This window comes from Bos indicus x Bos taurus, chromosome 18, assembly GCF_003369695.1.
Source record: "Bos indicus x Bos taurus breed Angus x Brahman F1 hybrid chromosome 18, Bos_hybrid_MaternalHap_v2.0, whole genome shotgun sequence".
In the NCBI taxonomy this organism is placed as follows: domain Eukaryota; kingdom Metazoa; phylum Chordata; class Mammalia; order Artiodactyla; family Bovidae; genus Bos; species Bos indicus x Bos taurus.
Window position 1 is genome coordinate 1,919,266 of NC_040093.1, and position 27,922 is coordinate 1,947,187.

The 27,922-nt window shown below is 48.2% G+C and overlaps 1 protein-coding gene across 5 annotated transcripts; it reads left to right on the forward strand.

Moving 5' to 3' along the window:
• Positions 1-122: 122 nt before the first annotated feature.
• ZFP28 (ZFP28 zinc finger protein) lies at positions 123-27,762 on the forward strand. Of its 5 annotated transcripts, XM_027513989.1 has the most exons (10): positions 123-290; positions 710-801; positions 880-936; positions 5,449-5,575; positions 5,661-5,756; positions 7,754-7,905; positions 8,599-8,710; positions 9,049-9,144; positions 23,962-24,198; positions 24,310-27,762. In XM_027513989.1, exons 4-10 carry the CDS (start codon positions 5,542-5,544, stop codon positions 25,665-25,667), a joined length of 2,085 nt encoding a protein of 694 aa, XP_027369790.1. In that variant the 5' UTR covers positions 123-290; positions 710-801; positions 880-936; positions 5,449-5,541; the 3' UTR covers positions 25,668-27,762. The 5 variants fall into 5 exon arrangements, with proteins under 5 accessions (XP_027369790.1, XP_027369785.1, XP_027369788.1 ...); XM_027513984.1 differs by having other exon boundaries at positions 124-290; positions 23,962-27,762; XM_027513987.1 differs by lacking the exon at positions 9,049-9,144 and having other exon boundaries at positions 125-290; positions 23,962-27,762.
• The last annotated feature ends 160 nt before the right edge of the window (positions 27,763-27,922 follow it).

Here is a 27,922-nt window from a genome sequence, read left to right on the forward strand (position 1 = left end):
CCGGCGGGGTGGTGGGCTCGGCTGCCGGGCGCGCGCGGGCCGGGGTGGGGCGGGCCGGCGGCGGGGCGCGCTCGGCGCCGACATGCGGGGGGCGGTGAGCGCGGGCCCCCGCGGGCTGGGGTCGCAGCCGCGGCGAGGCGCCCCCCGCGCCAAGCCCAGGGCGGGCCGAGGTCGGAGCGCGGGGACCCCGGTCGCCTTCGCCCGTCCGGCCCGGGGAAGGCCGCGCTCAAGGAGTGGCCCCACGTCTAAGGGCCGGCGAGGAGCGGCGACCACGGGACCGGAGGACAGAGGTGGGGGTGGCGAGCGGACGGGACGAACCATCCTGTCAGGGTGAGGGGAGCGTGGTGTCTGGGGCAGAAGGCTTCCCGGGGCCCAGGTGCTGGTGAATGGCGTCCCTGGGCTGTGGGGGGTGGGGGGACGGGAATCCAAAGCTTGGAAACTCAGCCTGAGAGCGTCGGTCAGGGTCACCCTCGCCGGACACCCCTCTGTTTCAGTGCTCCCAGAAACCCGCCTCCGCACCGTGGTTGCCCCTTGTAGGCTAGTGACCTTATTCCGGCTGCCCCTTCAAAATTGGTCCCCGGCCGCTCATGCTGGAGCATTTGATTCTCCACCTGTTGAATCCGTTTCGTATTTGTAGCCGTCGTTTAAAACGCAGCAGGAAGGGACAGGTGGAGACCTGGCCTCTAGCTGCTTCTTTCTCTTCCCCCAGCTCTGCCTTCCAGGGACACGGCCGCCCTCCGGGAGAGGGGGCCCAAGCAGGAGGCTGCCGGGACAGGAGTTGAACGGCAAGCCACGTCCCAGGTGAGGGGGCGTTCCCTCTTCTCCTCTCTGAAAGGCAAGCTTGCTTTTCAGGGCTTAATGACGTTTATTTTCTTTTAGAAGTTTTCAGTGTAAGAGACCTGTCGGGGGAGCTGGTTCCCATTTGCCCACATTCTGGTGAGTGGTGGGCTACAGGGGCAGCCCAGGGCCTCCCTCCCTGCTTCCTCTCCATGTCTTTCTCTGTTTGTCGGTCACTGAAGGACTGAGTCAGCCCCTCCCTAGAGTAAGGTGCTCCTCAGCACAGACAGGACAGCCCCTTTGTTGAACCTGGTTTGTCTGATGTTCTCTTTGAGCTACGCCCTGGAGAGACAGATGGCTGAGCCCTGGCCCCTGCTCCCTGGGAGCTGTTAGTGGAAAGTCGTGGAAGCATACAGGGTTCTGAATGTGAGTTCTAGCATGGTGATAGTGGGCTGGAGGAACTCTCGGTGTCTCGGCACCTGTCGGGGAAGGGGAGGGAGGTGATCTCTGAGCCCCATGTTTCCTTTTTCAGTATTTTTCTTTGGCTGTGCTTGGGTCTTCATTGCAGCGTACGGACTTCGTGCAGTTACACTGCCAGGGCTTCTCGTGGTGGCACGTGGGCTCTCTAGTTGCTTAGCTGCCCTGCGGCATGTGGGATCTTTGTTCCCCGACCAGGGATCGAACCTGCGTCTGCTGCATTGCTAGGCGGATTCTTAAGCACTGGATCACCAGGGAAGTCCCAGGCCTCATGTTTTGCAGGAAGAGAAAAGGTTTGGCAGACAGAAGAGGGAAGGGCAGCCCTGGTGTGGTGTGTAAGGCTATCTTTTCCCGCTTGGTTGTGTTGCTTCTTAGAATGTTGATAAACTGTCTCCGTCCGCTGTGTCTCCTACGTGTCATCGCCAGCTCCTCCATGTATGAGCCAGGTTCAGTCGCCCAGTGAGCTCCATCCACATTACCAAAGGCAGCGCTCAGGTCTTGGTCTTTCTTGACTGTTGCTGGCATCTGAGGTCGTTCAGGGTTGCCAGGCTGACACTGTGAAGGGCCAGGTAGTAAATATTTGGGGCTGCAAGGCTGTGAGGTCTCTGTTGCAGCTGCTCCCCTCTGCCTTCTAGAAGCAGCCACAGAGCATACATAAGTGATTGGGCGGGGCTGTGTTCCAGTGAAACTTGATTGACAGAAACGGGTAACGGTCACCCCTGAAAGAGCTCACCGGGCGGCCACCCTTCCTGACTTCTCCGCTGCCGCAGCTCTTCATCATCCTGAGCTGCAGCTGTCGCTGGGCCTCCGGGCCCTGTACTTCTCTCTGTTCTTGTCTGCCCGCCTTCCCCTGTTCTCGCCTGTACAGACTAGCCACGCGCCGGCTTCTCCCGGTCCACCTTTCCAGCCCAGTCCTCTCTCTGAGCTCCAGGCCTCCGTGTCCAGCCGTGTGTCCGGTAGGGAGCTCACAGCGGACACATCCAGCCCCAGGCTCCTGGGTTCCTCCCATAAACCAGCCCCTGCCGCAGCTTGCCTCTGCCGGTCTGCGGCAGCTTCATACCCCAGTTCGTCAGGCCAGAGCTGGCGTCACTCCTGTCTCCTCTGCTGGCCTCACCTCCCGTGTTCGGTCCGTCGGCAGATCCCGTCAGCGCTGTTTTCGCCTTGTGCCCACACTCTGACAGCCGTCACCGCCCCTGCACCCCCGCCGCGGTCCTCCTTATCTTACCGTCCGCCGCTTCAGCTCATGCCCCCCGTGATCCCCGCCCAGCGCCGCAGCCAGAGAAGTTTGTGCTGTCGAGGTCTGCTCAGACCATCCTGTGGCTTCCCCTGCTCGGGGCTGAGGGGCCCCCTGCCACCTGGTGCCGCCTCTGACCCGGACTGCACGCCCCCATCACTCACTTTGCCTTCTAGAAGTTGCCTTCTCCTTTTCCTGATTGTGCTGTCTAAAGCTTCAGAGCCTCCCACCCAGATTCCTCACATCCCTCTTCCCTGCTTTACTTGTGAAAGACTCTTAGCACTTTCCAGCATCCCATATGCTTAATTTACATGCTTTTCTGTTGTCTGATTCTCTTACCACAAAGTACGTTTGACACAGGCAGGAGTTTTCAGTAGTTTTGCCCCAGTGCCCGATGCAGCAAATACACGGTGGATGAATGTGTGAACATAGTCTTTTAAAGTGCTCTTGGAAACCAATGTTTCACTATTTAGTATAGTGTCACAATAATAACTTTTATGCTTAGAATGTGCATTGTCTCTGATTATTTCATGTGAGTATATTCCCAGAAGTTTTTCTTACCTTGTGGATTAAAGTTCATCAAACTTATAATGAAAGCAAAATTCTTTAAAAATTATATGTGGGTGGAATAGCAGTATGGCCTCAAAAACTAGAATTCTAGTTTTTACTTTTTTACTAAAAAAAGTAAATGTCACCAAAATAATTTATTACAAACTTTTCATTTGTGCACTTGAAAAATTACCTGAATTGAATTGAACAACAACAAAAACCCTCTTTAATATATTTTTTTCTATAAGATATTAATTTCTATTCATCTTTTCCTGTAAAAGCACAGTATTTTTCTGTGAGGATAAGCTTGCTCTGTAGTTTTTATTTCTTTGTTTTTGAAGTCCGTCTCATCTTTATTATGACAGTACTAAGGCACCGGATCACATTCTGTATGAGGTACAGATTCTATAGCTGTGGCTTTTCTCAGGGTGTAGTGTGACTCTGTGAAACCCATTTGAAAATCTCCGCACCTATATGATGGCAAGAGGAATGAGAACAGGACCTGCACATTCTCGCTGTGTGCTCACGTGGAGGAGGGGGCTGGGGAGCCTCTTCTCTAAGGACACTCATCCCATTCATGGGCAGCGGGTGGGCGGTTTCCCACAGTCCCTGTCTCCAAATAATACCTTCACACGGGGTGTTGGGATCTCAGCATGTGACGGGTAGGGGGACAGAAACATTCAGACAGAACTAACCAAAATCATTAGTTCTGTGCACGAGGAGCCATCTGTAGAAACTGGGAAAACAGCTTCAGAGGATGTGTACTCACTCTGACATGGGGCCCCTCTGGAATATGGGGTTAGAGAGGTGGGGAAGGGACGTTTCTTATCAAGGAAAAAAACGCAGCCAGAAAACCCAGTTGCCGAGTACAAGAAAATATTTGAACTTGCATTCTTCTCCTTACGGGCCGCACAAGTTCCAGTTTTACCAAAGACAAAGTAGTGACAGATGCTAGAAAAACAGGCAACATTTCCTCTGGCTCCAGCTTAAAAAGCTACTGTAAAGATGCTGTAGTATATGCATCTGTAGTGTATACGGCATATGCTATATACAGATACAGTAATTTGTATACAATTGATATGCTACGTACACTGTATATGTTTTGCTTCATTTAGTAAGGAATATCTGAAAGCTGTTTGAATATTGGGGAAAAAAAAAAAGCATAAGGGTTGCCAGCCAAGGAGCAGGAAGACTTAGAATGGAAGATTGGAATCTGCAAAAACCCGTCTTTTAGAACTGGGTCAGAAAAAGTAGCCCCATCTGAGCACCTGTGCCTTTGAACGCAGTTGAAAATATCTGCCAAAAAATATCTGCAGTGAAATGTTTTATTTGTTTCTAAACCACTTTATTGAGGCAAGATTGACACATAGCTGCACATTTTTAATATGTACAACTCAATGAATATGAGGATAAACATACACCCACAGAACCCTTGTGACCCGTCTTTACAGTTCGGTTAAAGATGTCTTCAAAGTTTGTGTGAGTTAAGGAACATGTGATTGTACATTGTTCAACAGATACCGAACCTCCAAGGTGCTTTTTGTTTCCAGTACAACGATATCAGTCTTTAAGTGGAAAGGTGGGGCCTTGGTCAGCATCGACACATTGTTTATGAAACACCACATTCTGAGTGCCATGCTCTTGACGTGGGTCACATGGGTTTATTTCCCCATTCCTTTTTCTCTCTTTTTTTTTTTTTTTTCCCCTCGGAGAGGAAGAAGGACTCGTTATTACCTGCAGGAAGTCGGGATTTTTCCCAGAGCGTGTCTCTCTGTCCCCATTCTTGTGCTGATCCAGACCACTTGCCTGTCCTCGTGGCAGAAAAGGCTCTGGTACCGGTTGTGCATGGGACAGCTCAGCCTCCCTTGTTTGTTGTTTGAATCGACGTGCTCCTGTATTTTACTTGTGTGCCCCCGCCACCTGCACAGAATTGCCACTTCTCCAAGGGGTAGGGGCACTCTCTCTTTCTCTGAAGTTTATGACTGAATGAGGCCCAATCATTGACTGGATTTCCACATTATCAGACAGTACTCTGTACACATAAAATCTCCTACCTAAAATGGAGAGGAAGTAATTCTTAGCCCCTATGTTAGTCTGTGAGGGCTGCCATGACAGAACTCCACAGGGTGGGCAGCTTCAGCGACACAGTGATTTTTCACAGTTCTCGGGGCCAGAAGTCCGAGACCGAGGGGTCAGCAGAGGTGCTTTTCCGCAAGGTCTCCCTCCGCTCCCACCACCTGTGGTTTCTTCCTCTTACGAGAGCACGGGTCCGTGCGACTCCACGCAGCTCTCGATCACCTCTCTGAAGTCCAGCCACATTCGGGGTACAGGGGCTGGGGGGGGGGCGTGTTCTGCGTGTGCACCGGGGGTGTGAGCTCTGGTCCAGCGCGCACGCGGTCGTGTCGCCCCAGAGCCCGCTGACGTTCGGTGACGTGGCAGTGGAGTTCTCCGGGGAGGAGTGGGCCTGGCTGGACTCGGCCCAGAGGAGCCTGCACCGGAGCGTGATGCTGGAGAACTACAGGAACCTGGCCTCGCTGGGTAAGGGCCGGCTGCTGCCCCCGCCCCGCCCGCCGCAAGGACCGACCTGTGCGTGACCGCCTGCCCTGTCTTCTTACGCATTTAGGGCTTTGCCTGTCTAAGCCCGAGATGATCTCGTCGTTGGAGCAGAGGAAGGAACCCTGGGCTGTGAAGAGGAAGTCGACCAGAGGCATGCGCCCAGGTGAGCATGGCGGGGGCGGGGACCCACGGCACCGCGCCCTCGGACGCCTGGGACCACCACCAGACTGCTGAACCGCCCCGCCCCCGAGGGAAAATCGAGGAAGCGAGGCCTGGGCTCTGCACGTTTCCTCTTCCCTGCCTCTCCACCTGCATTCCCCCCGCCCCGCCCCCCCCGCCCCCCCCCCCCGCCCCCCCCCGCCCCCCCCGCCCCCCCCCCCGCCCCCCCCGCCACACCAGCCTGGTCCGCTCTCTGCACCTCCTCTGTCTGCAGCTCCTCTGACCTTCCATCACTCAGACTTACGCAGTCACCTCTGCTCCTCACAAGGCTGATGCTGCTGTGGTTCTGTCTCATTTCCCTTTGATGAAATGACTTGCACTCAGGGTCTTCCTCTGACTGATTTCCACTGTGTCAGCTTTGAGTGAGGCCGCAGGTGCTGGCTGGGAGGTCGAGGGCGAGCCCTTGGAGAAGTCCCATGGGCGAGACGACATGTCTCTGTGCACAGAAGTGCAACAGAAAGGGCTGTCTCACATGTGACAAGTGTAAATAGGGACTCAAGGAAGAAAAGGTTTCATCCTCAGTTTCACGCCAGGGGAACAAGGCAGGAGCATAGAGCCTCGAGGAGAAAGGCGAGAAGGAGGGGACAGGTCAGTAGGTCTGCAGGCGATCTGGGCTGGGCCATGATCGGTCTAGGATCCGGGGGAACGTGTGTGCAGACCGGCCGCACAGGCAGGCGACTGGCTCTCAGGAGAGGGCTCTGATCCTGATCCAACGGGACGTTCTTGCAGATGTTATGCTGGTGTTTAAACCACGGGGAGTATAGAGATTTCAGTCACAGCATTATTTCTGGGACATCAGGTTAATCACAAGGACTCAGAAGTACAGATTCCTCCTGGTGGGTCCTGTAATAGGAAATGACTACCGTCCCTAAAGAGTGGAGAATCTCGTAAGACCCCTTTGTTCAAACCATACTTCGGAGGAAAGTTTATATCCATAGAACAGTTATCAACTGCATCAACTCCCATGGGTCATCATACTCCCAGGGTCATTGTACACCCAGGAGAACTGGAACGGTGTTTCAGGGGAAAGTTTTCCTCTTATCGTCAAACTCGGTGGCTTTCTCTGAGCTGGTTTCCTGAGACAGAACTGGTTTTTTCCCCTTCTGTTGATGCTTTCTTTCTCTCTTTCTCAGTTAGAATCTCTAGCTCAGATTCTACTTGATGTTGAAGACTTGGCACATACAGCCAGGATCTGAACATTGGTTAGTTAGCATCGTAATAATTTTTTTTAAAGTTTACATTATAAATGTAATGTAAACAAGAGGAGCAAGCGAAGAAACCTTTGCTAAATAAAACGGAGAAAGATTCAGAGAGACTTAGTAAGCGTTTCCTCCTGTGGCCTCTGCCCGCTCTTTGTTCCGGCCGTGTTTCATCTTAGATTTAAATCTCTGAATTCTCTCATCTCCTGCACTTGGATCTCTTTCTCTGCTGCTAAGTCGCTTCAGTCATCTCCGACTCTGTGCAACCCCATCGATGGCAGCCCACCAGGCTCCCCCATCCCTGGGATTCTCCAGGCAAGAACACTGGAGTGGGTTGCCATTTCCTTCTCCAGTGCATGAAAGTGAAAAGTGAAAGTGAAGTCGCTCAGTCGTGTCCGACTCTAGGGACCCCATGGACTGCAGCCTACCAGGCTCCTCCGTCCATGGGATTTTCCAGGCAAAAGTACTGGAGTGGGGTGCCATTGCCTTCTCCTCTCTTTCTCTAGTCTCCTGCCAAAAGTATAACATGCATCACCCGCTCAACATCTAGGTGTGAAAACTCACATTGTGTGTGGTAGTATTAAAGCCACACACGTTTGGGATCAGAATGCCAGCGGATTGTGTAGAAAGCTTTCAAACGATATGTATTTTCTGAGAATCTTTTTCCATCTGGTTCCATTTGGGAAAATGTCTTCATACTAACATGTAGTAAAAGAGATACCTTCTTAAAACTATCCTTCAGACTCGCAGACTCTGCTGAAGACCCAGGAGTTGCCTTCAGAGAACAACTTCAGTGAAGAGGCGTTGTCCCAGGAGGTGCGCACTGAGAGACCCCCGGAGCGCTCCGTCCTCGGGGAAGGCTGGGCTTACGCCGCTGTGTGTGAGGGGCAGCCGGTGAGTCGGGCACAAGCAGAAAACTGGCAGGAGGCAGAGTTTGCGGGGTTCCAGAGGCTTCCCTGCTTCAGCAGGACAGGGCAGGTGGGAGACACAGTCTCCTTCACAAAGAAAGGCAGCTTTGGAGAGCGATCTCGTCTACAGCAAGTGTGGGCGGATTTCCATTTGAATCCAGGACTTCTTACACAGTGTTCCCCCGCGAGAGAGAGCAGCTGCAGTCAGACACACACGAGGGGGACACTGGGTCCCAGCGAGTCGTAGAGAAGTGTGTAAATCAGGATCGTTCCACATGTCGTGGGTGTGAGGGAGCTTTGAGCAGGATCTCAACCCTTCCTTGTCATCAGAGATGTCATACCAGAGGAAAACCCTCTACAGGATTAAGTGAACCCCGTGTGTCAGGTGTGAGGAAGCCTCCGGTGAGCTCTAGAAAGTCCACACGCTGTGGACATTCACTCTCCTCCACCATGTTGCAAGTTCTCCATGGAAGAAACAGTTTCCCCGATTTTTCAATCCTCCCCCCGCCACCTCCCTGCAAACTTAAACGACATAACCAGCTCCGTCGTTACATGACGGGGATCACTCAGAACTAGTGAGAATTCCTGGTACCCAGCGCCTCTCATGGTGTGTGGACATGGACACCCCAGAGCCAGGTCACGAACACGGCTCGATGGAAACGCATGTCTGCCATTGCAGGGCTTGGTGGCCGTCACGGACGTGGCCACAGACGTCTCGCAGCGGCCAGACCCTGCTGGGCAGAGTTTCTGTAGGAGCGTGGTGTGGGCGGACCGCCATCCGGGGACAGGAGGTAAGGCCCTTCCTCTCCCAGACCTGACTCTTCAGGAGCCCCCGTGCTTGTTCCTCGGTTGTGAATTGTGTGTGTTGGGGGGGCCGAGCAGGGGGAGCTGCCTTCTAAAGTGTGGGCTGAATTCTTACTCCTGCTTCGTAAGAGTGTGACGTTTGCAGAGTTGAAAGTTGAAAGTTTGTAGACAAGAAAGTAGGACAACTTTCTTTGTCATAGATACTCTTCACTTTTCTTCCTGGACCTTGCTGTAGTAAAACACTCTTCCATCCAAGCCAGGGAGCTGGTTGTCCGTCCGAGAACGCCCAGGGTGTGACAGACCTCGTGTCTTTTCCTGTGTGCAGGACGCTGTGCGTCTGAGCCAGACCTGGTCTCTTTGCTGGAGCGCAGGAAGGCACCCTGGACGGTGGATGGAGAGCTGGTCAGAGCCCCTTCCTCAGGTGAGCCAGGAGGCCGGGCGGAGACGCCCCTGCAGGGCGGGCGGCCCGTGCTTCTGTGGCTTGTTTGATAGCCCTTGTTTTCCATCCATGAACGCTGTTAAGTCTTCTATCCAAGAACACAGGATGTTTTTCCATTTATCTAGGTCTTCTTCATCTTACTCATCAACGTTGGTAGTTTTCACTTTACAGTCTAGCAGCTTTTTAGGTAATTTTATTCCTAAATAATTTATTCTTTCAGTGCTATATTTCATGGAATTATTTTCATAGTTCCTTCTCAGACTGTTCATTCCTAGTGTATGGAAATAGCTGATTTTTGTGTGTTGATCCTGTATTCTGCAGTTTTGGTGACTTGATACATTAGCCCTCATGCTCTTCTTATGGATCGTGTAGGGTTTTCTATACATGAGATCATATCGTCTGTGAATACAGTTTGCAGTCTTCCTTTCTAACTTGGATGCCTTTTATTTCTGTGTCTTCTCGCTCTGGCTGGAACTTCCCAGGCATCCTTGTCTTGTCACTGACCTAAGAAGGAAAGTCCTCAGTGTTTATGTGGCATTTTTTTTTTTTTATATGTGGCATTTTTAAGAAGAGCTTTTATTTTCCCTTTTTTAAGATCATCTTTTCCCAGAAAGCTGACTCTCCGCATCATCTCTCTCCCCAACACAACTTTTATCTCCGTGTATTTATTGCAATATAACTGCTTGCACAATTTTTGGTTTTTGCTAAGTGATTTAGCAAAAGGATTTCAGGTATATTCACTCCTTCCTGCAAGTTTATAGTCTGAGATAAGATCTGTACTTGTTCTGAGGTATGTTAGAGGTAATTAGATATCGTGTCAGCACTCACTGTTTTTATAAAAGCAGTCTCTCCAGAATGACAAATTACATCGCAAGGCCCTCTCTGTTAGTAAAGGGCCAGAGAGGAATGGAGGGTTCTGTCTGGCTGGTGGTAGCAGACAGGTCGATGTAAAGTGGTTTCTACCTGAGTGCTGGGCTCCCGCCATCAGCAGACTCTGCTGCAGTTAATCAAATGAGACACAGTTGACGGAAACACCATTTCTGGTTGTGCAGGGGCTGCCAGGGTTTCAGGCCTCTAATGAATACTCAGTGGTAAAGAATCCGCCTGCAATGCAGGAGACAGGCTTTGATTCCTGGGTTGGGAAGATCCCCTGGAGTAGGGAATGGCAGCCCACTCCAGTAATCGTGCCTGGAGAATCCCATGGAGAGAGGAGCCTGGCGAGCCCCAGTCCATGGGGTCGAAAGAGCCTGACACAACTGGGTGACTGTAGCACAGCAACGAATGTTACAGAAAAGGCTGACCGTCTGTGCTTGGCCTGCTCCTGGACCAGCATCTGTGACGCGATGACTGCCCTGGCGTCGATGCTGCACGGCCAGGGGTGAGGGAACGAGCGTCACAGCCTGCGTTTTAGGTGGTGTGACTACAGAACAGTTTTCTAGCTCCTCATGCTTCTGACATGTAACTGGTTCCACAGATGCTGAATTTATTTAAACTTTTTCTCTTCACTTCTCCTGGGTTCCTGTATGAATCTGGTCTGGAGTCATCTTGCATATTCGAGACTGCACTTCCCGTGTGTCAGAGGTGCATGGCTTAATGGTTCCTTTACAGTTTTTTTCACCTGTGGGTGTCCCTTCCGTGTTCCAGAGGTACACCGTTTAGTACTTTCCTTAGGGTTTCATTCAGCAGTGAGTTCACTTTACCGTGTTTCAGAGGCGCATGGTTTACTGGTTTCTTTAGGGTTTCATCATCAGGGAATTCACTTTTCCATGTTTCAGAGGCGCGTGGTTTTGCGGTCTCATCATGGTTTCATTCACCAGTGAGTATACTTTCCTGTCTTTCAGAGGTGCACCGTTTTCTGGTTTCCTCATGGTTTCATCTCCAGTGAGTACGTTTTCCCATGTGTCAGAGGTGCATGGTTTAGTGGTTTCATCAGGGTTTCCTTCAGCAGTGAGTTCACTTCCCCGTGTTTCAGAGGTGCATGGTTCACTGGTTTCTTTAGGGTCTCATTCACCAGGGAATTTGCTATTCTGTGTGTCAGAGATGCGTGCTTTGGCGGCTTCACTTCATCATGGTTTCATTCACCTGTGAGTGTACTTTCCCGTGTTCCAGACGTACACAGTTTAGTGATTTCATCAGGGTTTCATTCAGCATTGAGTTCACTTTCCCGTGTGTCACAGGTACATGGCTTAATGGTTTCTTTAGTTTCTGTCACCAGTAAGATCACTTGGACGTGTTTCAGAGGTGCAGATTTTAGTGGTTTCATGAGGGTTTCATTCAGCAGTGAGTTTACTTTCCCGTGTTTCAGAGGTGCATGGTTTACTCGTTTCTTTAGGGTGTCCTTCATCTGTGAGTTCACTTTCCTATCTGTCAGAGGTGGATGGTTTACTGGTTTCTTTAGGGTTTCATTCACCACTGAGGTCACTTTTCCCTGTGTCAGAGGTGCACGGCTTAGTGGTTTCCTCAGGGTTCATCTCCAGTGAGTACACTTTTCCATGTGTGGGAGGTACACGTGTTAGTAATTTCTTTAGGGTTTCATTCACCAGTGAGTTCACTTTCCCGTCTGTCACAGGTGTGTGGTTTACTGATGTCTTCAGGGTTTCATTCACCAGTGAGTGTACCTTCCCGTGTTTCAGAGGTGCATCGTTCACTGCTTTCTTTAGAGTTTCATTTACCAGTGAGTTCACTTTCCTGTGTGGAAGATGTGCACGGTTTAGTGGTTTTTCATGGTTTCATTCACCAGTGGTTTCTCTAGGGTTTCATTCATCAGTGAGTTCCCGTATCGTGTGACAGAGGGGTACGGTTTAGTGGTGTCTTCAGGGTTTCCTTCACCAGTGAGTTCACTTTCCCGTGTTCCAGATGTCCTTGGTTTACTGATTTCTCTAGGGTTTCATTCACCAGGGATTTCACTTTGTGTGTGTCAGAGGTGCATGGTTTAGTGGTTTCATTCAGCAGTGAGTTCACTCTCCTGTGAGTTAGAGGTGCATTATTTAGTGGATTCATTAGGGTTTCATTCAGCAGTGAGTTCACTTTCCTGTGTGTCAGAGTTGCATGGCTTAATGGTTCCTTTATAGTTTTTTTCACCAGTGAGTTCACTTTCCCGTGTTCCAGATGTCCTTGCTTTACTGATTTCTCTAGGGTTGCATTCACCAGGGATTTCACTTTGCGTGTGTCAGAGGTGCATGGTTTAGTGGTTTCATTAGGGTTCATTCAGCAGTGAGTTCACTCTCCCGTGAGTTAGAGGTGCATTATTTAGTGGTTTCTTTAGGGTTTCATTCACCAGTGAGTTCACTTTCGTGTGTTTCAGAGGTGCACCGTTTACTGGTTTCCTTAGGGTTTCATCTCCAGTGAGTACACTTTCCCATGTGTTGGAGGTACATGTTTTAGTAATTTCTTTAGGGTTTCATTCACCAGTGAGTGTACTTTCCCGTCTGTCAGAGGTGCATGGTATACAGGTTTCTTTAGGGTTTCATTCACCAGGGAATTCACTTTTCCGTGTTTCAGAGGTGCACATTTTAGTGGTTTCCTCAGGGTTTCATCCACCAGTGAGTTCACTTTGCCGTCTGTCAGAAGTGCATGTCTTCCTGATTTCTTTAGGGATTTGTTCTCCAGAAGGTCACTTTTCCATGTATCAGAGGTGCATGGTTTAGTGATTTGATCAGGGTTTCATTCACCAGTGAGTGTGCTTTCCCATGCTTCAGAGGTGCACGGTTCACTGATTTCTTTAGGGTTTCATTCACGAGGGAATTCACTTTTCCACGTGTCAGAGATGCTTGGTTTTGTGGCCTCATCGTGGTCTCATTCACCAGTGAGTGTTCTTTCTGGTCTTTCAGAGGTGCATGGTTTACAGCTTTCTTTAGGTTTTCATTCACCAGTGAGTTCAGTTTCCCATCTGTCAGAGGTGCACAGTGTAGTGGTTTCTTTAGGGTTTCTTTCACCCGTGAGTTCACTTTCCCGTGTTCCAGACATACACAATTTAGTGGTTTCATCAGGGTTTCATTGACCAGTGAGTGTGCTTTCCTGTTTTTCAGAGGTGCACCATTGATTGCTTTCCTCAGGGTTTCATCTGCAGTGAGTACACTTCCTATGTGTCAGAGGTACACAATTTAGTAATTTCTTTAGGGTTTCATTCACCAGTGAGTTCACTTTCCTGTGTGTCAGAGTTGCATGGCTTAATGGTTCCTTTATAGTTTTTTTCACCAGTGGGTGTCCTTTCTGTGTTCCAGAGGTACACCGTTTAGTACTTTCCTTAGGGTTTCATTCAGCAGTGAGTTCACTTTACCGTGTTTCAGAGGTGCATGGTTTACTGGTTTCTTTAGGGTTTCATTCTCCAGGGAATTCACTTTTCCATGTTTCAGAGGTGCGTGGTTTTGCGGCCTCATCATGGTTTCATTCACCAGTGAGTATACTTTCCTGTCTTTCAGAGGTGCACCGTTTTCTGGTTTCCTCATGGTTTCATCTCCAGTGAGTACGCTTTCCCATGTGTCAGAGGTGCATGGTTTAGTGGTTTCATCAGGGTTTCATTCACCACTGAGTTCACTTTCTCATGTTTCAGAAGTGCACAGTTTACTGGTTTCATCAGGGTTTCATTCACCAGTGAGTTCACTTCCCCGTGTTTCAGAGGTGCATGGTTCACTGGTTTCTTTAGGGTCTCATTCACCAGGGAATTCGCTATTCTGTGTGTCAGAGGTGCGTGCTTTGGCGGCTTCACTTCATCATGGTTTCATTCACCTGTGAGTGTACTTTCCCGTGTTCCAGACATACACAGTTTAGTGATTTCATCAGGGTTTCATTCAGCAGTGAGTTCACTTTCCCGTGTGTCAGAGTTGCATGGCTTAATGGTTCCCTTACAGTTTTTTCACCAGTGAGTGTCTTTTCCATGTTCCAGAGGTGCACCGTTTAGTGCTTTCCTTAGGGTTTCATACAGCAGTGAGTTCACTTTACCGTGTTTCAGAGGTGCACGGTTTACTGTTTCCATCAGGGTTTCATTCACCAGGGAATTCACTCTTCCCGTGTTTCAGAGGTGCGTGGTTTTGCGGCCCTTCATGGTTTCATTCACCAGTGAGTGTACTTTCCCGTCTTTCAGAAGTGCGTGGTTTACAGCTTTCTTAGGGTTTCATGCACCAGAGAGTTCACTTACCCGTCTGTCAGAGGTTCATGGTTTACTGGTTTCTTTAGGGTTTACTTCACCCGTGAAGTCACTTTCCCGTGTTCCACATGTACACAGTTTAGTGGTTTCATCAGGGTTTCATTCACCAGTGAGTGTACTTCCCCGTCTTTCAGAGGTCCACCATTTACTGCTTTCCTCTGGGTTTCATCTCCAGTGAGTACACTTTCCCACGTGTCAGAGGTACACGTTTTAGTAATTTCTTTACGGTTTCATTCACCTGTGAGTTCACTTTCATGATTCAGAGGTGCACGGTGTATACTTTTCATCAGGGTTTCCTTCAGCAGTGAGTTCACTTCCCGTGTGTCAGAGGTGCATGGCTTAATGGTTCCTTTACAGTTTTTTTCACCTGTGGGTGTCCTTTCCGTGTTCCAGAGGTACACCGTTTAGTGCTTTCTTTAGGGTTTCATTCAGCAGTGAGTTCACTTTCCCGTGTTTCAGAGGTGCACAGTTTAGTGGTTTTATCAGGGTTTCATTCAGCAGTGAGTGTACTTTCCCGTATGCCAGAGGTGCATGGTTTAATGGTTTCTTTAGGGTTTCATTCACGAGGGAATTCACTTTTCCACGTGTCAGAGATGCTTGGTTTTGCGGCCTCATCGTGGTCTCATTCACCAGTGAGTGTCCTTTCCCGTCTTTCAGAGGTGCATGGTTTACAGCTTTCTTTAAGATTTCCTTCACCCGTGAGTTCACTTTCCCGTGTTCCAGACGTACACAATTTAGTGGTTTCATCAGGGTTTCATTGACCAGTGAGTGTGCTTTCCTGTCTTTCAGAGGTGCACCATTCACTGCTTTCCTCAGGGTTTCATCTCCAGTGAATACACTTTCCCATGTGTCAGAGGTACACAATTTAGTAATTTCTTTAGGGTTTCATTCACCTGTGAGTGTACTTTCCCGTGTTCCAGACATACACAGTTCAGTGATTTCATCAGGGTTTCATTCACCAGTGAGTTCACTTCCCCGTGTTTCAGAGGTGCATGGTTCACTGGTTTCTTTAGGGTCTCATTCACCAGGGAATTCGCTATTCTGTGTGTCAGAGATGCGTGCTTTTGCAGCTTCATCATGGTTTCATTCACCTGTGAGTGTACTTTCCCGTGTTCCAGACGTACACAGTTCAGTGATTTCATCAGGGTTTCATTCAGCAGTGAGTTCACTTTCCCGTGTGTCAGAGTTGCATGGCTTAATGGTTCCCTTACAGTTTTTTCACCAGTGAGTGTCTTTTCCATGTTCCAGAGGTGCACCGTTTAGTGCTTTCCTTAGGGTTTCATACAGCAGTGAGTTCACTTTACCGTGTTTCAGAGGTGCACGGTTTACTGTTTCCATCAGGGTTTCATTCACCAGGGAATTCACTCTTCCCGTGTTTCAGAGGTGCGTGGTTTTGCGGCCCTTCATGGTTTCATTCACCAGTGAGTGTACCTTCCCGTCTTTCAGAAGTGCGTGGTTTACAGCTTTCTTAGGGTTTCATGCACCAGAGAGTTCACTTTCCCGTCTGTCAGAGGTTCATGGTTTACTGGTTTCTTTAGGGTTTACTTCACCCGTGAAGTCACTTTCCCGTGTTCCACATGTACACAGTTTAGTGGTTTCATCAGGGTTTCATTCACCAGTGAGTGTACTTCCCCGTCTTTCAGAGGTCCACCATTTACTGCTTTCCTCTGGGTTTCATCTCCAGTGAGTACACTTTCCCACGTGTCAGAGGTACACGTTTTAGTAATTTCTTTAGGGTTTCATTCACCTGTGAGTTCATTTTCATGATTCAGAGGTGCACGGTGTATACTTTTCATCAGGGTTTCCTTCAGCAGTGAGTTCACTTTCCCGTATGTCAGAGGTGCGTGGTTGAGTAGTTTCCTCAGGGTTTCATTCACCAGTGAGTGTGCTTTCCTGTCTTTCAGAGGTGCACCATTCACTGCTTTCCTCAGGGTTTCATCTGCAGTGAGTGCACTTTCCCATGTGTCAGAGGTACACGATTTAGTAATGTCTTTAGCGTTTCATTCACCAGTGAGTTCACTTCCCGTGTGTCAGAGGTGCATGGCTTAATGGTTCCTTTACAGTTTTTTTCACCTGTGGGTGTCCTTTCCGTGTTCCAGAGGTACACCGTTTAGTGCTTTCCTTAGGGTTTCATTCAGCAGTGAGTTCACTTTACCGTGTTTCAGAGGTGCATGGTTTACTGGTTTCTTCGGGGTTTCATCATCAGGGAATTCACTTTTCCATGTTTCAGAGGTGCGTGGTTTTGTGGCCTCATCATGGTTTCATTCACCAGTGAGTATACTTTCCTGTCTTTCAGAGGTGCACCGTTTTCTGGTTTCCTCATGGTTTCATCTCCAGTGAGTACGCTTTCCCATGTGTCAGAGGTGCATGGTTCACTGGTTTCTTTAGGGTCTCATTCACCAGGGAATTTGCTATTCTGTGTGTCAGAGATGCGTGCTTTGGCGGCTTCACTTCATCATGGTTTCATTCACCTGTGAGTGTACTTTCCCGTGTTCCAGACGTACACAGTTTAGTGATTTCATCAGGGTTTCATTCAGCATTGAGTTCACTTTCCCGTGTGTCACAGGTACATGGCTTAATGGTTTCTTTAGTTTCTGTCACCAGTAAGATCACTTGGACGTGTTTCAGAGGTGCAGATTTTAGTGGTTTCATGAGGGTTTCATTCAGCAGTGAGTTTACTTTCCCGTGTTTCAGAGGTGCATGGTTTACTCGTTTCTTTAGGGTGTCCTTCATCTGTGAGTTCACTTTCCTATCTGTCAGAGGTGGATGGTTTACTGGTTTCTTTAGGGTTTCATTCACCACTGAGGTCACTTTTCCCTGTGTCAGAGGTGCACGGCTTAGTGGTTTCCTCAGGGTTCATCTCCAGTGAGTACACTTTTCCATGTGTGGGAGGTACACGTGTTAGTAATTTCTTTAGGGTTTCATTCACCAGTGAGTTCACTTTCCCGTCTGTCACAGGTGTGTGGTTTACTGGTGTCTTCAGGGTTTCATTCACCCGTGAGTTCACTTTCCCGTGTTCCAGACGTACATAATTTAGTGGTTTCATCAGGGTTTCATTCACCAGTGAGTGTGCTTTCCTGTCTTTCAGAGGTTCACCATTTACTTCTTTCCTCAGGGTTTCATCTCCAGTGAGTACACTTTTCCATGTGTGGGAGGTACACATGTTAGTAATTTCTTTAGGGTTTCATTCACCAGTGAGTTCACTTTCCCGTCTGTCACAGGTATGTGGTTTACTGGTGTCTTCAGGGTTTCATTCACCAGTGAGTGTACCTTCCCGTGTTTCAGAGGTGCATCGTTCACTGCTTTCTTTAGAGTTTCATTTACCAGTGAGTTCACTTTCCTGTGTGGAAGATGTGCACGGTTTAGTGGTTTTTCATGGTTTCATTCACCAGTGGTTTCTCTAGGGTTTCATTCATCAGTGAGTTCCCATATCGTGTGACAGAGGGGTACAGTTTAGTGGTTTCTTTAGGGTTTCCTTCACCAGTGAGTTCACTTTCCCGTGTTCCAGATGTCCTTGGTTTACTGATTTTCTAGGGTTTCATTCGCCAGGGATTTCACTTTGCGTGTGTCAGAGGTGCATGGTTTAGTGGTTTCATTAGGGTTTCATTCAGCAGTGAGTTCACTCTCCCGTGAGTTAGAGGTGCATTATTTAGCAGTTTCATTAGGGTTTCATTCAGCAGTGAGTTCACTTTCCTGTGTGTCAGAGTTGCATGGCTTAATGGTTCCTTTACAGTTTTTTTCACCAGTGAGTTCACTTTCACGTGTTTCAGACGTGCACAGTTTACTGGTTTCATGAGGGTTTTCTTCACCAGTGAGTTCCCTTTCCCGTGTGTCAGAGGTGCATGGCTTAATGGTCTCTTTACACTTTCTTTCACCAGGGAGTTCACTTTCCTGTGTTTCAGAGGAGCACAATATACTGGTTTCAGGAGGATTTCATTCACCAGTCATTTCACTTCCCCGTGTTTCAGAAGTGCATGGTTTACTGATTTCATCAGAGTTTCATTCAGCAGTGAGTTCACTTTCCCATCTGTCAGAGGTGGATGGTTTACTGGTTTCTTTAGGGTTTCATTCACCAGTGAGTTCACTTTCGTGTGTTTCAGAGGTGCACCGTTTACTGGTTTCCTCAGGGTTTCATCTCCAGTGAGTACACTTTCCCATGTGTTGGAGGTACACGTTTTAGTAATTTCTTTAGGGTTTCATTCACCGGTGAGTGTACTTTCCCGTCTTTCAGAGGTGCATGGTTTACAGCTTTCTTTAGGTTTTCATTCACCAGTGAGTTCAGTTTCCCATCTGTCAGAGGTGCATGGTGTAGTGGTTTCTTTAGGGTTTCCTTCACCCGTGAGTTCACTCACGTGTTCCAGACGTACACAATTTAGTGGTTTCATCAGGGTTTCATTCACCAATGAGTGTGCTTTCCTGTCTTTCAGAGGTGCACCATTCACTGCTTTCCTCAGGGTTTCATCTCCAGTGAGTACACTTTCCCACATGTCAGAGGTACACGATTTAGTAATTTCTTTAGGGTTTCATTCACCTGTGAGTGTACTTTCCCGTGTTCTTGACGTACACAGTTTAGTGATTTCATCAGGTTTTCATTCACCAGTGAGTTCACTTTCCCGTGTGTCAGAGTTGCATGGCTTAATGGTTCCTTTAGTTTTTTTCACCAGTGAGTGTCTTTTCCATGTTCCAGAGGTGCACCGTTTAGTGCTTTCTTTAGCGTTTCATTCATCAGTGAGTTCACTTTACCGTGTTTCAGAGGTGCATGGTTCACTGATTTCTTTAGGGTTTCATTCACGAGGAAATTCACTTTTCCACGTGTCAGAGATGCTTGATTTTGCGGCCTCATCGTGGTCTCATTCACCAGTGAGTGTCCTTTCCCTTCTTTCAGAGGTGCACCGTTTACTGGTTTCCTCAGAGTTTCATCTCCAGTGAGTACACTTTCCCATGTGTCAGAGGTACAAGTTTTAGTTAATTTCTTTAGGGTTTCAATCACCTGTGAGTGTACTTCCCGTCTGTCAGAGGTACATGGTTCACTGGTCTTTAGGGTTTCATTTACCAGGGAATTCGCTATTCCGTGTGTCAGAGGTGTGTGCTTTTGCGGCCTCATCATGGTTTCATTCACCTGTGAGTGTACTTTCCTGTCTTTCAGAGGTGCATTGTTTACTGGTTTCCTAAGTGTTTCATCTCCAGTGAGTACACTTTCATATGTCTAAGAGGTACACATTTTTGTAATTTCTTTAGGGTTTCATTCACCTGTGAGTTCAGTTTCCCCTGTGTCAGAGGTGCACGGTTTAGTGGTTTCTTTAGGGTCTCATTCACCATTTAGTTCACTTTTCGTGTGTTTCTGGGGTGCTCCATACTGGTGTCCTCACGGTTCATCTCTAGTGAGTACACTTGCCCATGTGTCAGAGGTACACATTTTCGTGATTTTTTTAAGGGTTTCATTCACCAGTGAGTTCATTTCCCCGTGTTTCAGAGGCGCATGTCTTTCTGGTTTCATCAGGGTTTCATTCACCAGGGAATTCACTTTTCCGTGTGTCAGAGGTGCGTAGTTTTGCGGCTTCACCGTGGTTTCATTCTCCTGTGAGTGTACTTTCCTGTCTTTCAGAGGTGCACTGTTTACTGGTTTCCTTGGGGTTTGATCTCCAGTGAGTACATTTTCCCATGTGTCACAGGTACACGTTTTAGTAATTTCTTTAGGGTTTCATTCAGCAGTGAGTTCACTTTGGTGTGTCATAGGTGCATGGCTTAATGGTTACTTTACAGTTTTTTTCAACCGTGAGTGCACTTTCACGTTTCAGAGGTGCACAATTTACTGGTTTCATCAGGGTTTCATTCACCAGGGAATTCCTTTTCCGTGTGTCAGATGTGTATAGTTCACTGATTTAATCAGGTTAGTGGTTTCCTCAGGGTTTCATTCACCAGTGAGTGTACGTTCACATGTTTCACAGGTGCATGGTTCACTGGTTTCTTTAGGGTTTCATTCACCAGGGAATTTGCTATTCCGTGTGTCAGAGGTACATGCTTTTGCGGCTTCATCATGGTTTCTTTCACCTGTGAGTGTACTTTCCTGTCTTTTAGAGGTGCCTGGTTTACTAGTTTCCTCAGGGTTTCATGTCCATTGAGTACACTTTCCTATGTGTCAGAGGTACACGTTTTAGTAATTTCTTCAGCGTTTCATTCAGCAGTGAGTTCACTTTCATGTTTCAGAGGTGCACGGTTTATACTTTTCATCAGGTTTCCTTCACCAGTGAGTTTACTTTCCCGTGTGTCAGAGGTGCATGGTTTAGTAGTTTCATCAGGGTTTCATTCACCAGTGAGTGTACTTTCCCTTCTGTCAGAGGTGCATAGTTTGCTGCTTTCTTTAGGGTTTCATTCACCAGGGAATTCACTTTTCCGTGTTTCAGAGATGCACATTTTAGTGGTTTCATAAGGGTTTCATTCACCAGTGAGTTCAGTTTCCCGTGTGTCAGAGGTACATGGCTTTGGTTTCATCAGGGTTTGATTCACCAGGAATTCACTCTTCCATGTGTCAGATGTGACTGGTTCAATGATTTAATCACGTTAGTGGTTTCATCAGGGTTTCATTCACCAGTGAGTGTACTTTCCCATGTTTCACAGGTGCATGGATCACTCATTTCTTTAGAATTTCATTTACCAGGGAATTCGCTATTCCGTGTGTCAGAGGTGCGTGCTTTTGCGGCTTCATCACGGTTTCATTCTCCTGTGAGTGTACTTTCCTGTCTTTCAGAGGTGCATGGTTTACTGGTTCCTCAGGGTTTCATCTCCAGTGAGTACAGTTTCCCATGTGTCAGAGGTACACGTTTTAGTAATTTCTTTAGGGTTTCATTCAGCAGTGAGTTCACTTTCCTGTGTTTCAGAGGTGCACGGTTTACTGGTTTCTTTAGGGTTTCCTTCACCGATGAGTTCACTTTCTTATCTGTTAGAGGTGAATGGTTTACTGGTTTCTTTATGGTTTCATTCACCACTCAGGTCACTTTTCCTGTGTCAGAGGTGCACGGTTTAGTGGTTTCCTCAGGGTTTATCTCCAGTGAGTACACGTTCCCATGTGTCGGAAGTACACGTGTTGGTAATTTCTTTAGGTTTTCATTCACCAGTGAGTTCAGTTTCCCGTCTGTCAGAGGTGCATGGTTTACTGGTTTCTTTAGGGTTTCCCTCACCCGTGAGTTCACTTCCCCGTGTTCCAGACGTACACAATTTAGTGGTTTAATCAGGGTTTCATTCACCAGTGAGTGTGCTTTCCTGTCTTTCAGAGGTGCACTATTTACTACTTTCCTCAGGGTTTCATCTCCAGTGAGTGCACTTTCCCATGTGTCAGAGATAAACGATTTAGTAATTTCTTTAGGGTTTCCTTCAGCAGTGAGTTCACTTTCCCGTGTGTCAGAGGTGCATGGCTTAATGGTCTCTTTACACTTTCTTTCACCAGTGAGTTCACTTTCCTGTGTGGAAGATGTGCACGGTTTAGTGGTTTTTCATGGTTTCATTCACCAGTGGTTTCTCTAGGGTTTCATTCATCAGTGAGTTCCCATATCGTGTGACAGAGGGGTACAGTTTAGTGGTTTCTTTAGGGTTTCCTTCACCAGTGAGTTCACTTTCCCGTGTTCCAGATGTCCTTGGTTTACTGATTTTCTAGGGTTTCATTCGCCAGGGATTTCACTTTGCGTGTGTCAGAGGTGCATGGTTTAGTGGTTTCATTAGGGTTTCATTCAGCAGTGAGTTCACTCTCCCGTGAGTTAGAGGTGCATTATTTAGCGGTTTCATTAGGGTTTCATTCAGCAGTGAGTTCACTTTCCTGTGTGTCAGAGTTGCATGGCTTAATGGTTCCTTTACAGTTTTTTTCACCAGTGAGTTCACTTTCACTTGTTTCAGACGTGCACAGTTTACTGGTTTCATGAGGGTTTTCTTCACCAGTGAGTTCCCTTTCCCGTGTGTCAGAGGTGCATGGCTTAATGGTCTCTTTACACTTTCTTTCACCAGGGAGTTCACTTTCCTGTGTTTCAGAGGAGCACAATATACTGGTTTCAGGAGGATTTCATTCACCAGTCATTTCACTTCCCCGTGTTTCAGAAGTGCATGGTTTACTGATTTCATCAGAGTTTCATTCAGCAGTGAGTTCACTTTCCCATCTGTCAGAGGTGGATGGTTTACTGGTTTCTTTAGGGTTTCATTCACCAGTGAGTTCACTTTCGTGTGTTTCAGAGGTGCACCGTTTACTGGTTTCCTCAGGGTTTCATCTCCAGTGAGTATACTTTCCCATGTGTTGGAGGTACACGTTTTAGTAATTTCTTTAGGGTTTCATTCACCGGTGAGTGTACTTTCCCGTCTGTCAGAGGTGCTTGGTTTACAGGTTTCTTTAGGGTTTCATTCACCAGGGAATTCCTTTTCCATGTTTCAGAGATTCACATTTTAGTGGTTTCCTCAGGGTTTCATCCACCAGTGAGTGTACCTTCACATGTTTCACAGGTGCATGGTTCACTGGTCTATTTAGGGTTTCATTAACCAGGGAATTCGCTATTCCGTGTGTCAGAGGTGCGTGCTTTTGCGGCTTCATCACGGTTTCATTCACCTGTGAGTTTACTTTCCTGTCTTTCAGAGGACATGCATGGTTTACTGGTTCCTCAGGGTTTCATCTCCAGTGAATGTACTTTCCCATGTGTCAGAGGTACACGATTTAGTAATTTCTTTAGGGTTCATTAACAGTGAGTTCACTTTACTGTATTTTAGAGATGCATGGTTTACTGGTTTCTTTAGGGTTTCATTCACCAGGGAATGCACTTTTACACGTGTCAGAGGTGCGTGGTTTTGCGGCCTCATCGTGGTTTCATTCACCAGTGAGTGTCCTTTCCTGTCTTTCAGAGCTGCATGGTTTACAGCTTTCTTTAGGGTTTCATACACCAGAGAGTTCACTTTCTTGTATTTCAGAGGTTCATGGTTTACTGGTTTCATTAGGGTTTCATTCACCGTTGAGTTCACATTCCCATGTTTCAGAGGTACATGGTTTAGTGGGTTTCATCAGGGTTTCACTCATCAGTGAGTTCACTTTCCCGTGTGTCAGAGGTGCACTGTTTAGTGGTTTCTTTAGGGTTTCAATCACCAGTGAGTTCACTTTCCCGTGTTTTAAAGTTGCACAGTTTACTGGTTTCGTCAGGGTTTCATCTCCAGTGAGTTCACTTTTCCCTTTGTCTGAGGTGCGGCGTTTAGTAATTTCATTCAGGTTCATTCCCCAGTGAGTTTCTCCACAGTCTCGGTTTTGGCAGATCCCTCTTTCTCCAGTGTAGGGTAACGGGATCAGGTTCATTCCCCAGTGCGTTTCTCCACAGTCTCGGTTTTGGCAGATTCCTCTTTCTCCAGTGTAGGGTAACGGGATCAGGGTTCATTCCCCAGTGAGTTTCCCCACAGTCTCGGTTTTGGCAGATCCTCTTTCTCCAGTGTAGGATAACGGGATCAGGGTTCATTCCCCAGTGCGTTTCTCCACAGTCTCGGTTTTGGCAGATCCTCTTTCTCCAGTGTAGGGTAACGGGATCAGGGTTCCTTCCCCAGTGCATTTCTCCACAGTCTCGGTTTTGGCAGATCCTCTTTCTCCAGTGTAGGGTAAAGGAGTGTTTGTTTCTTGTTTTCTCCCTTGTATCTCTCAGGCCAGCAGTGTACAGAGGAAACCCAGGAGTTCCTTTCAAAGCAGAGTTCCTTTGCTGAAGTGGTGACAGACAGAACTTCAGAGACTAATGTAGGTCGTTCCTCGCTCAGAGAAAGCTGGGACGCTGAACGTCTGTTTGAAAGGGAGCTGGCAAGTCAGGAGACACGACTGGGGCAGGAGGCAGTCGCTCACCACAACACCCTCTCTGAAGAGAGAGTGTGTCCATATAACAGACCAGGTAGGTGGTTCCACCTGGACGTCTCAGAAGAGGGAGTCCACCGCCCTGACTCGGTTAAGAAAGCTTTGCCCCCAAACTCAGTGCTGATAAAACATGCGGGAATCTACACAGGGAAAAAACTCTTCAGATGTCACGAATGCAAGAAAACCTTCACCCAGAGCTCGTCCCTCACCGTTCACCAGAGGATCCACACGGGCGAGAAGCCCTACAAGTGTAAGGAGTGCGGCAAGGCCTTCAGCGACGGCTCTTCCTTCGCCCGCCACCAGCGGTGCCACACGGGCAAGAAGCCGTACGAGTGCCTGGACTGCGGGAAGGCCTTCATCCAGAATACATCGCTCGTCCGCCACTGGAGGTACTACCACACCGGGGAGAAGCCCTTCGACTGCCTGGACTGCGGGAAAGCCTTCAGCGACCACATCGGGCTGAACCAGCACCGGCGGATCCACACCGGGGAGAAGCCCTACAAGTGCGAGGCGTGCGGCAAGTCCTTCCGCTACGGCTCGTCGCTGACCGTGCACCAGCGCATCCACACCGGGGAGAAGCCCTACGCGTGCGAGGTGTGTCGCAAGGCCTTCAGCCACCACGCCTCCCTCACCCAGCACCAGCGCGTGCACTCGGGGGAGAAGCCCTTCCAGTGCAAGGAGTGCGGGAAGGCCTTCCGGCAGAACATCCACCTGGCCAGCCACCTGCGGATCCACACCGGGGAGAAGCCCTTCGAGTGCGCGGACTGCGGCAAGGCCTTCAGCATCAGCTCGCAGCTGGCCACGCACCAGCGGATCCACACCGGGGAGAAGCCCTACGCCTGCAAGGTGTGCAACAAGGCCTTCACGCAGAAGGCCCACCTGGCCCAGCATCAGAAGACGCACACTGGGGAGAAGCCCTACGAGTGCAAGGAGTGCGGGAAGGCCTTCAGCCAGACCACGCACCTGGTGCAGCACCAGCGCGTGCACACGGGGGAGAAGCCCTACAAGTGCCTGCAGTGTGGGAAGGCCTTCGGCGACAACTCGTCCTGCACCCAGCACCAGAGGCTGCACACGGGCCAGCGGCCCTACGGCTGCGCAGAGTGCGGGAAGGCCTTCAAGACCAAGTCGTCCCTCATCTGCCACCGCAGGAGCCACACCGGCGAGAAGCCGTACGAGTGCGGCGCCTGCGGCAAGGCCTTCAGCCACCGGCAGTCCCTGAGCGTCCACCAGAGGATCCACTCCGGGAAGAAGCCCTACGAGTGCAAGGAGTGCCGGAAGGCCTTCATCCAGATCGGCCACCTCAACCAGCACAAGAGGGTGCACTCGGGGGAGCGGCCGCACGGCCCCGGGAGGAGCCGCAGAGCCTTCCGGCAGGGCTCGCACTTTGCACACGCGCGGACGCACGCGGGAGACGCGCCCGCGCACGCGGCGCCCGCGGCACGCCCCGCGGACCTCTTGCCCGCGTTCCTCTGGAGCCCGCCCTCGCTGCCATCCCTGCCGTCCTGAGACGCCGTTCTGCAGGCCGCCGATGGCCGCGCTTCAAACCCCGTCTCCCTCTTCCTTGAGGACTGTCCCGTTCTTGTCCTGTTTCCTCTTCAGATTGCCAGTTAAACCCAACGCGGAATTTCTTTTACTGCTCACGTAAAAATCGGTGATGCGATCCTTCAGATCGGTGAATGTGTAAGATGTATGTAGCAGGACCAGTGGTCCATGCTAAGGGATGAGTGGTGTTAGCTCTTTATAGAACATTCGTTTTGGACACGGAAAAGTTACCATTGGCAACTGACCAAAAACGATGCACAGAAAGAAGCTAAGGATTTTAGATCAGGGATGGGCCATTCAAGATAGTCAGTGAGGCTTTTCCGGTTTTGGTTTAAAACTCAATTCCATAATACTGAGTTAGTATTGGGGCTTTTCATTTATCTGCCTGTGTGAGGTGCTGTCACCTTGTTGGTAAATTACTTAACATTCAGCAAGACTTGATCATTTAAAGTCACCAGGGCTTATGAGTAAATTCCATTAAACTTAAGGAACCACTAACCTTCAGGCAAATTGATCTGGACTGTGTGACTCACGGCCCAAGTTTCACTGACTGTGTTCAAACAGCCCATGGCCTAATTTTTAAAAATGATTTTAATGGAGAAACAAGTGAAAAGAATAATAGTTTATGACAACATGACAATTACATGAAATTTAAATTTCAGAGTCCATAAGTAAAGCCTGATTGGCTCACAGACATGGCTCACAGTATGGTTACATGCTGCCTGGGGCAGCTGTCAGGCCACAACAGCAGAGCTGAGAAGCTGCAGCAGAGATACCGTCATCCGCAAAACCTCAAGCATTTACTTACTAGCTTGCCAACTTGCAGTCCCCTGCAGAGAGAAACAAAATATACAAAAGGTTCTAATTATTTGTCTGAGAATAATACAACTCTCCCATCAAAAATAAGAAAAACTAAAGCGATTTTTGAATAGAGGTGAAAGGATATTACTAAAGCATCAAACAATAGGAAATACAAAAGGAGAAATAATGATATTTTTCTAGATGAAGTACTACCATTAAAATGTTTATAAATTGCCGTTCACAACAGGGTCCCAGTAGGATATGTTTGCTCTGACAGTTTTAGTGGAAAACACGGAAGGATGATTTGTCAAACATAGCAGGACATTTAAAAAATGTTTTGGTTTATAATCAGATTGGCTTCCTTGGGTGTAAAGAATCCACCTGCCAGTGCAGGAGATTCAGGTTCAAACCCTGAGTGGGAAAGATCCCCAGGAGAAGGAAATGGCAACCCACTCCAGTATTCTTGCCTGGAGAATCCCACTGACAGAGGAGCTTGGCTGCTACAGTCCACGGGGTCACAAAGAGTCGGACACAACTTAGCGACTAAACCGCCACCACCAAACACAGAAAGGAGAAAGGCTTTACTGAGTAGGGGGCATTGAGCCCTGGAAGACATGAAGACAGTAAGCCAGCCCATACAAAGATTTAAATCAACTTTGGCATGGCAGAAGGTGCCAAAAAGATGTAATAGAAAACTGGTAGAAGATAACAGTCCATATGAATCAATGTGTCATTTAAGAACAGAGTGCTGTGACACATACAAAGCAGGGAAGTAGGTGGTGCACGCCAACAGATGCGTCATGCTCGAAGAACTCAAATAAAGAACACGTGTTAGGTTCTTAAGCCCATTGGTCAGAAAGTTACAAACTTAGTACAAATCTTGACTCTCAGATGGGTTAAAATCTAACCTGGTTAATATGCTGTACCTGTATCAGTGTGGGAGACAGGAGGCTGGTCATCGTTACCCTTGTCAATGTGCCTGCTCTGGTTTGGGGTGGCAACATGGCGTGACCTGTCCGCTTTATAAACATGCATTCCTTTTGAAACAGTAACTCTAGATCTAGGAGTTTCATCCCACTGGAATAAATATATAACTGTAAATAATGTTGATTGCAAAGTTTTAATTACAACACAAATTGATGACATTGTGATTATTCAATACAGTATTGTCCAGTTAGTATAAAGATGAAATTCTATGTTTGCTCCTATGGAGTATTGTTGTACACAATATATTAAATATGTGATTTGCAGAACCTTATGTGTAAAATGATCTTGTGGTCATATAGAGTCAAAATATTTAATATATGTGTGTGTGTGCATGTGTGTCTATATATGAGTTGGCTAAAAAGTTGATTCAGGTTTTCTGTGTTAAAACCCAAATTAAGTTTTTGACCAACCCAATATGTGTGTTTTTTCAA

Coding starts and splice junctions, on each gene's coding strand:
- ZFP28 (XM_027513984.1), top strand. CDS start 5,542: ATGCTGGAGAACTACAGGAACCTGGCCTCGCTGG. Junction 7,906..8,598: donor CTGTGTGTGAGGGGCAGCCG/GTGAGTCGGGCA, acceptor CTGCCATTGCAG/GGCTTGGTGGCCGTCACGGA. Junction 8,711..9,048: donor CCGCCATCCGGGGACAGGAG/GTAAGGCCCTTC, acceptor TCCTGTGTGCAG/GACGCTGTGCGTCTGAGCCA.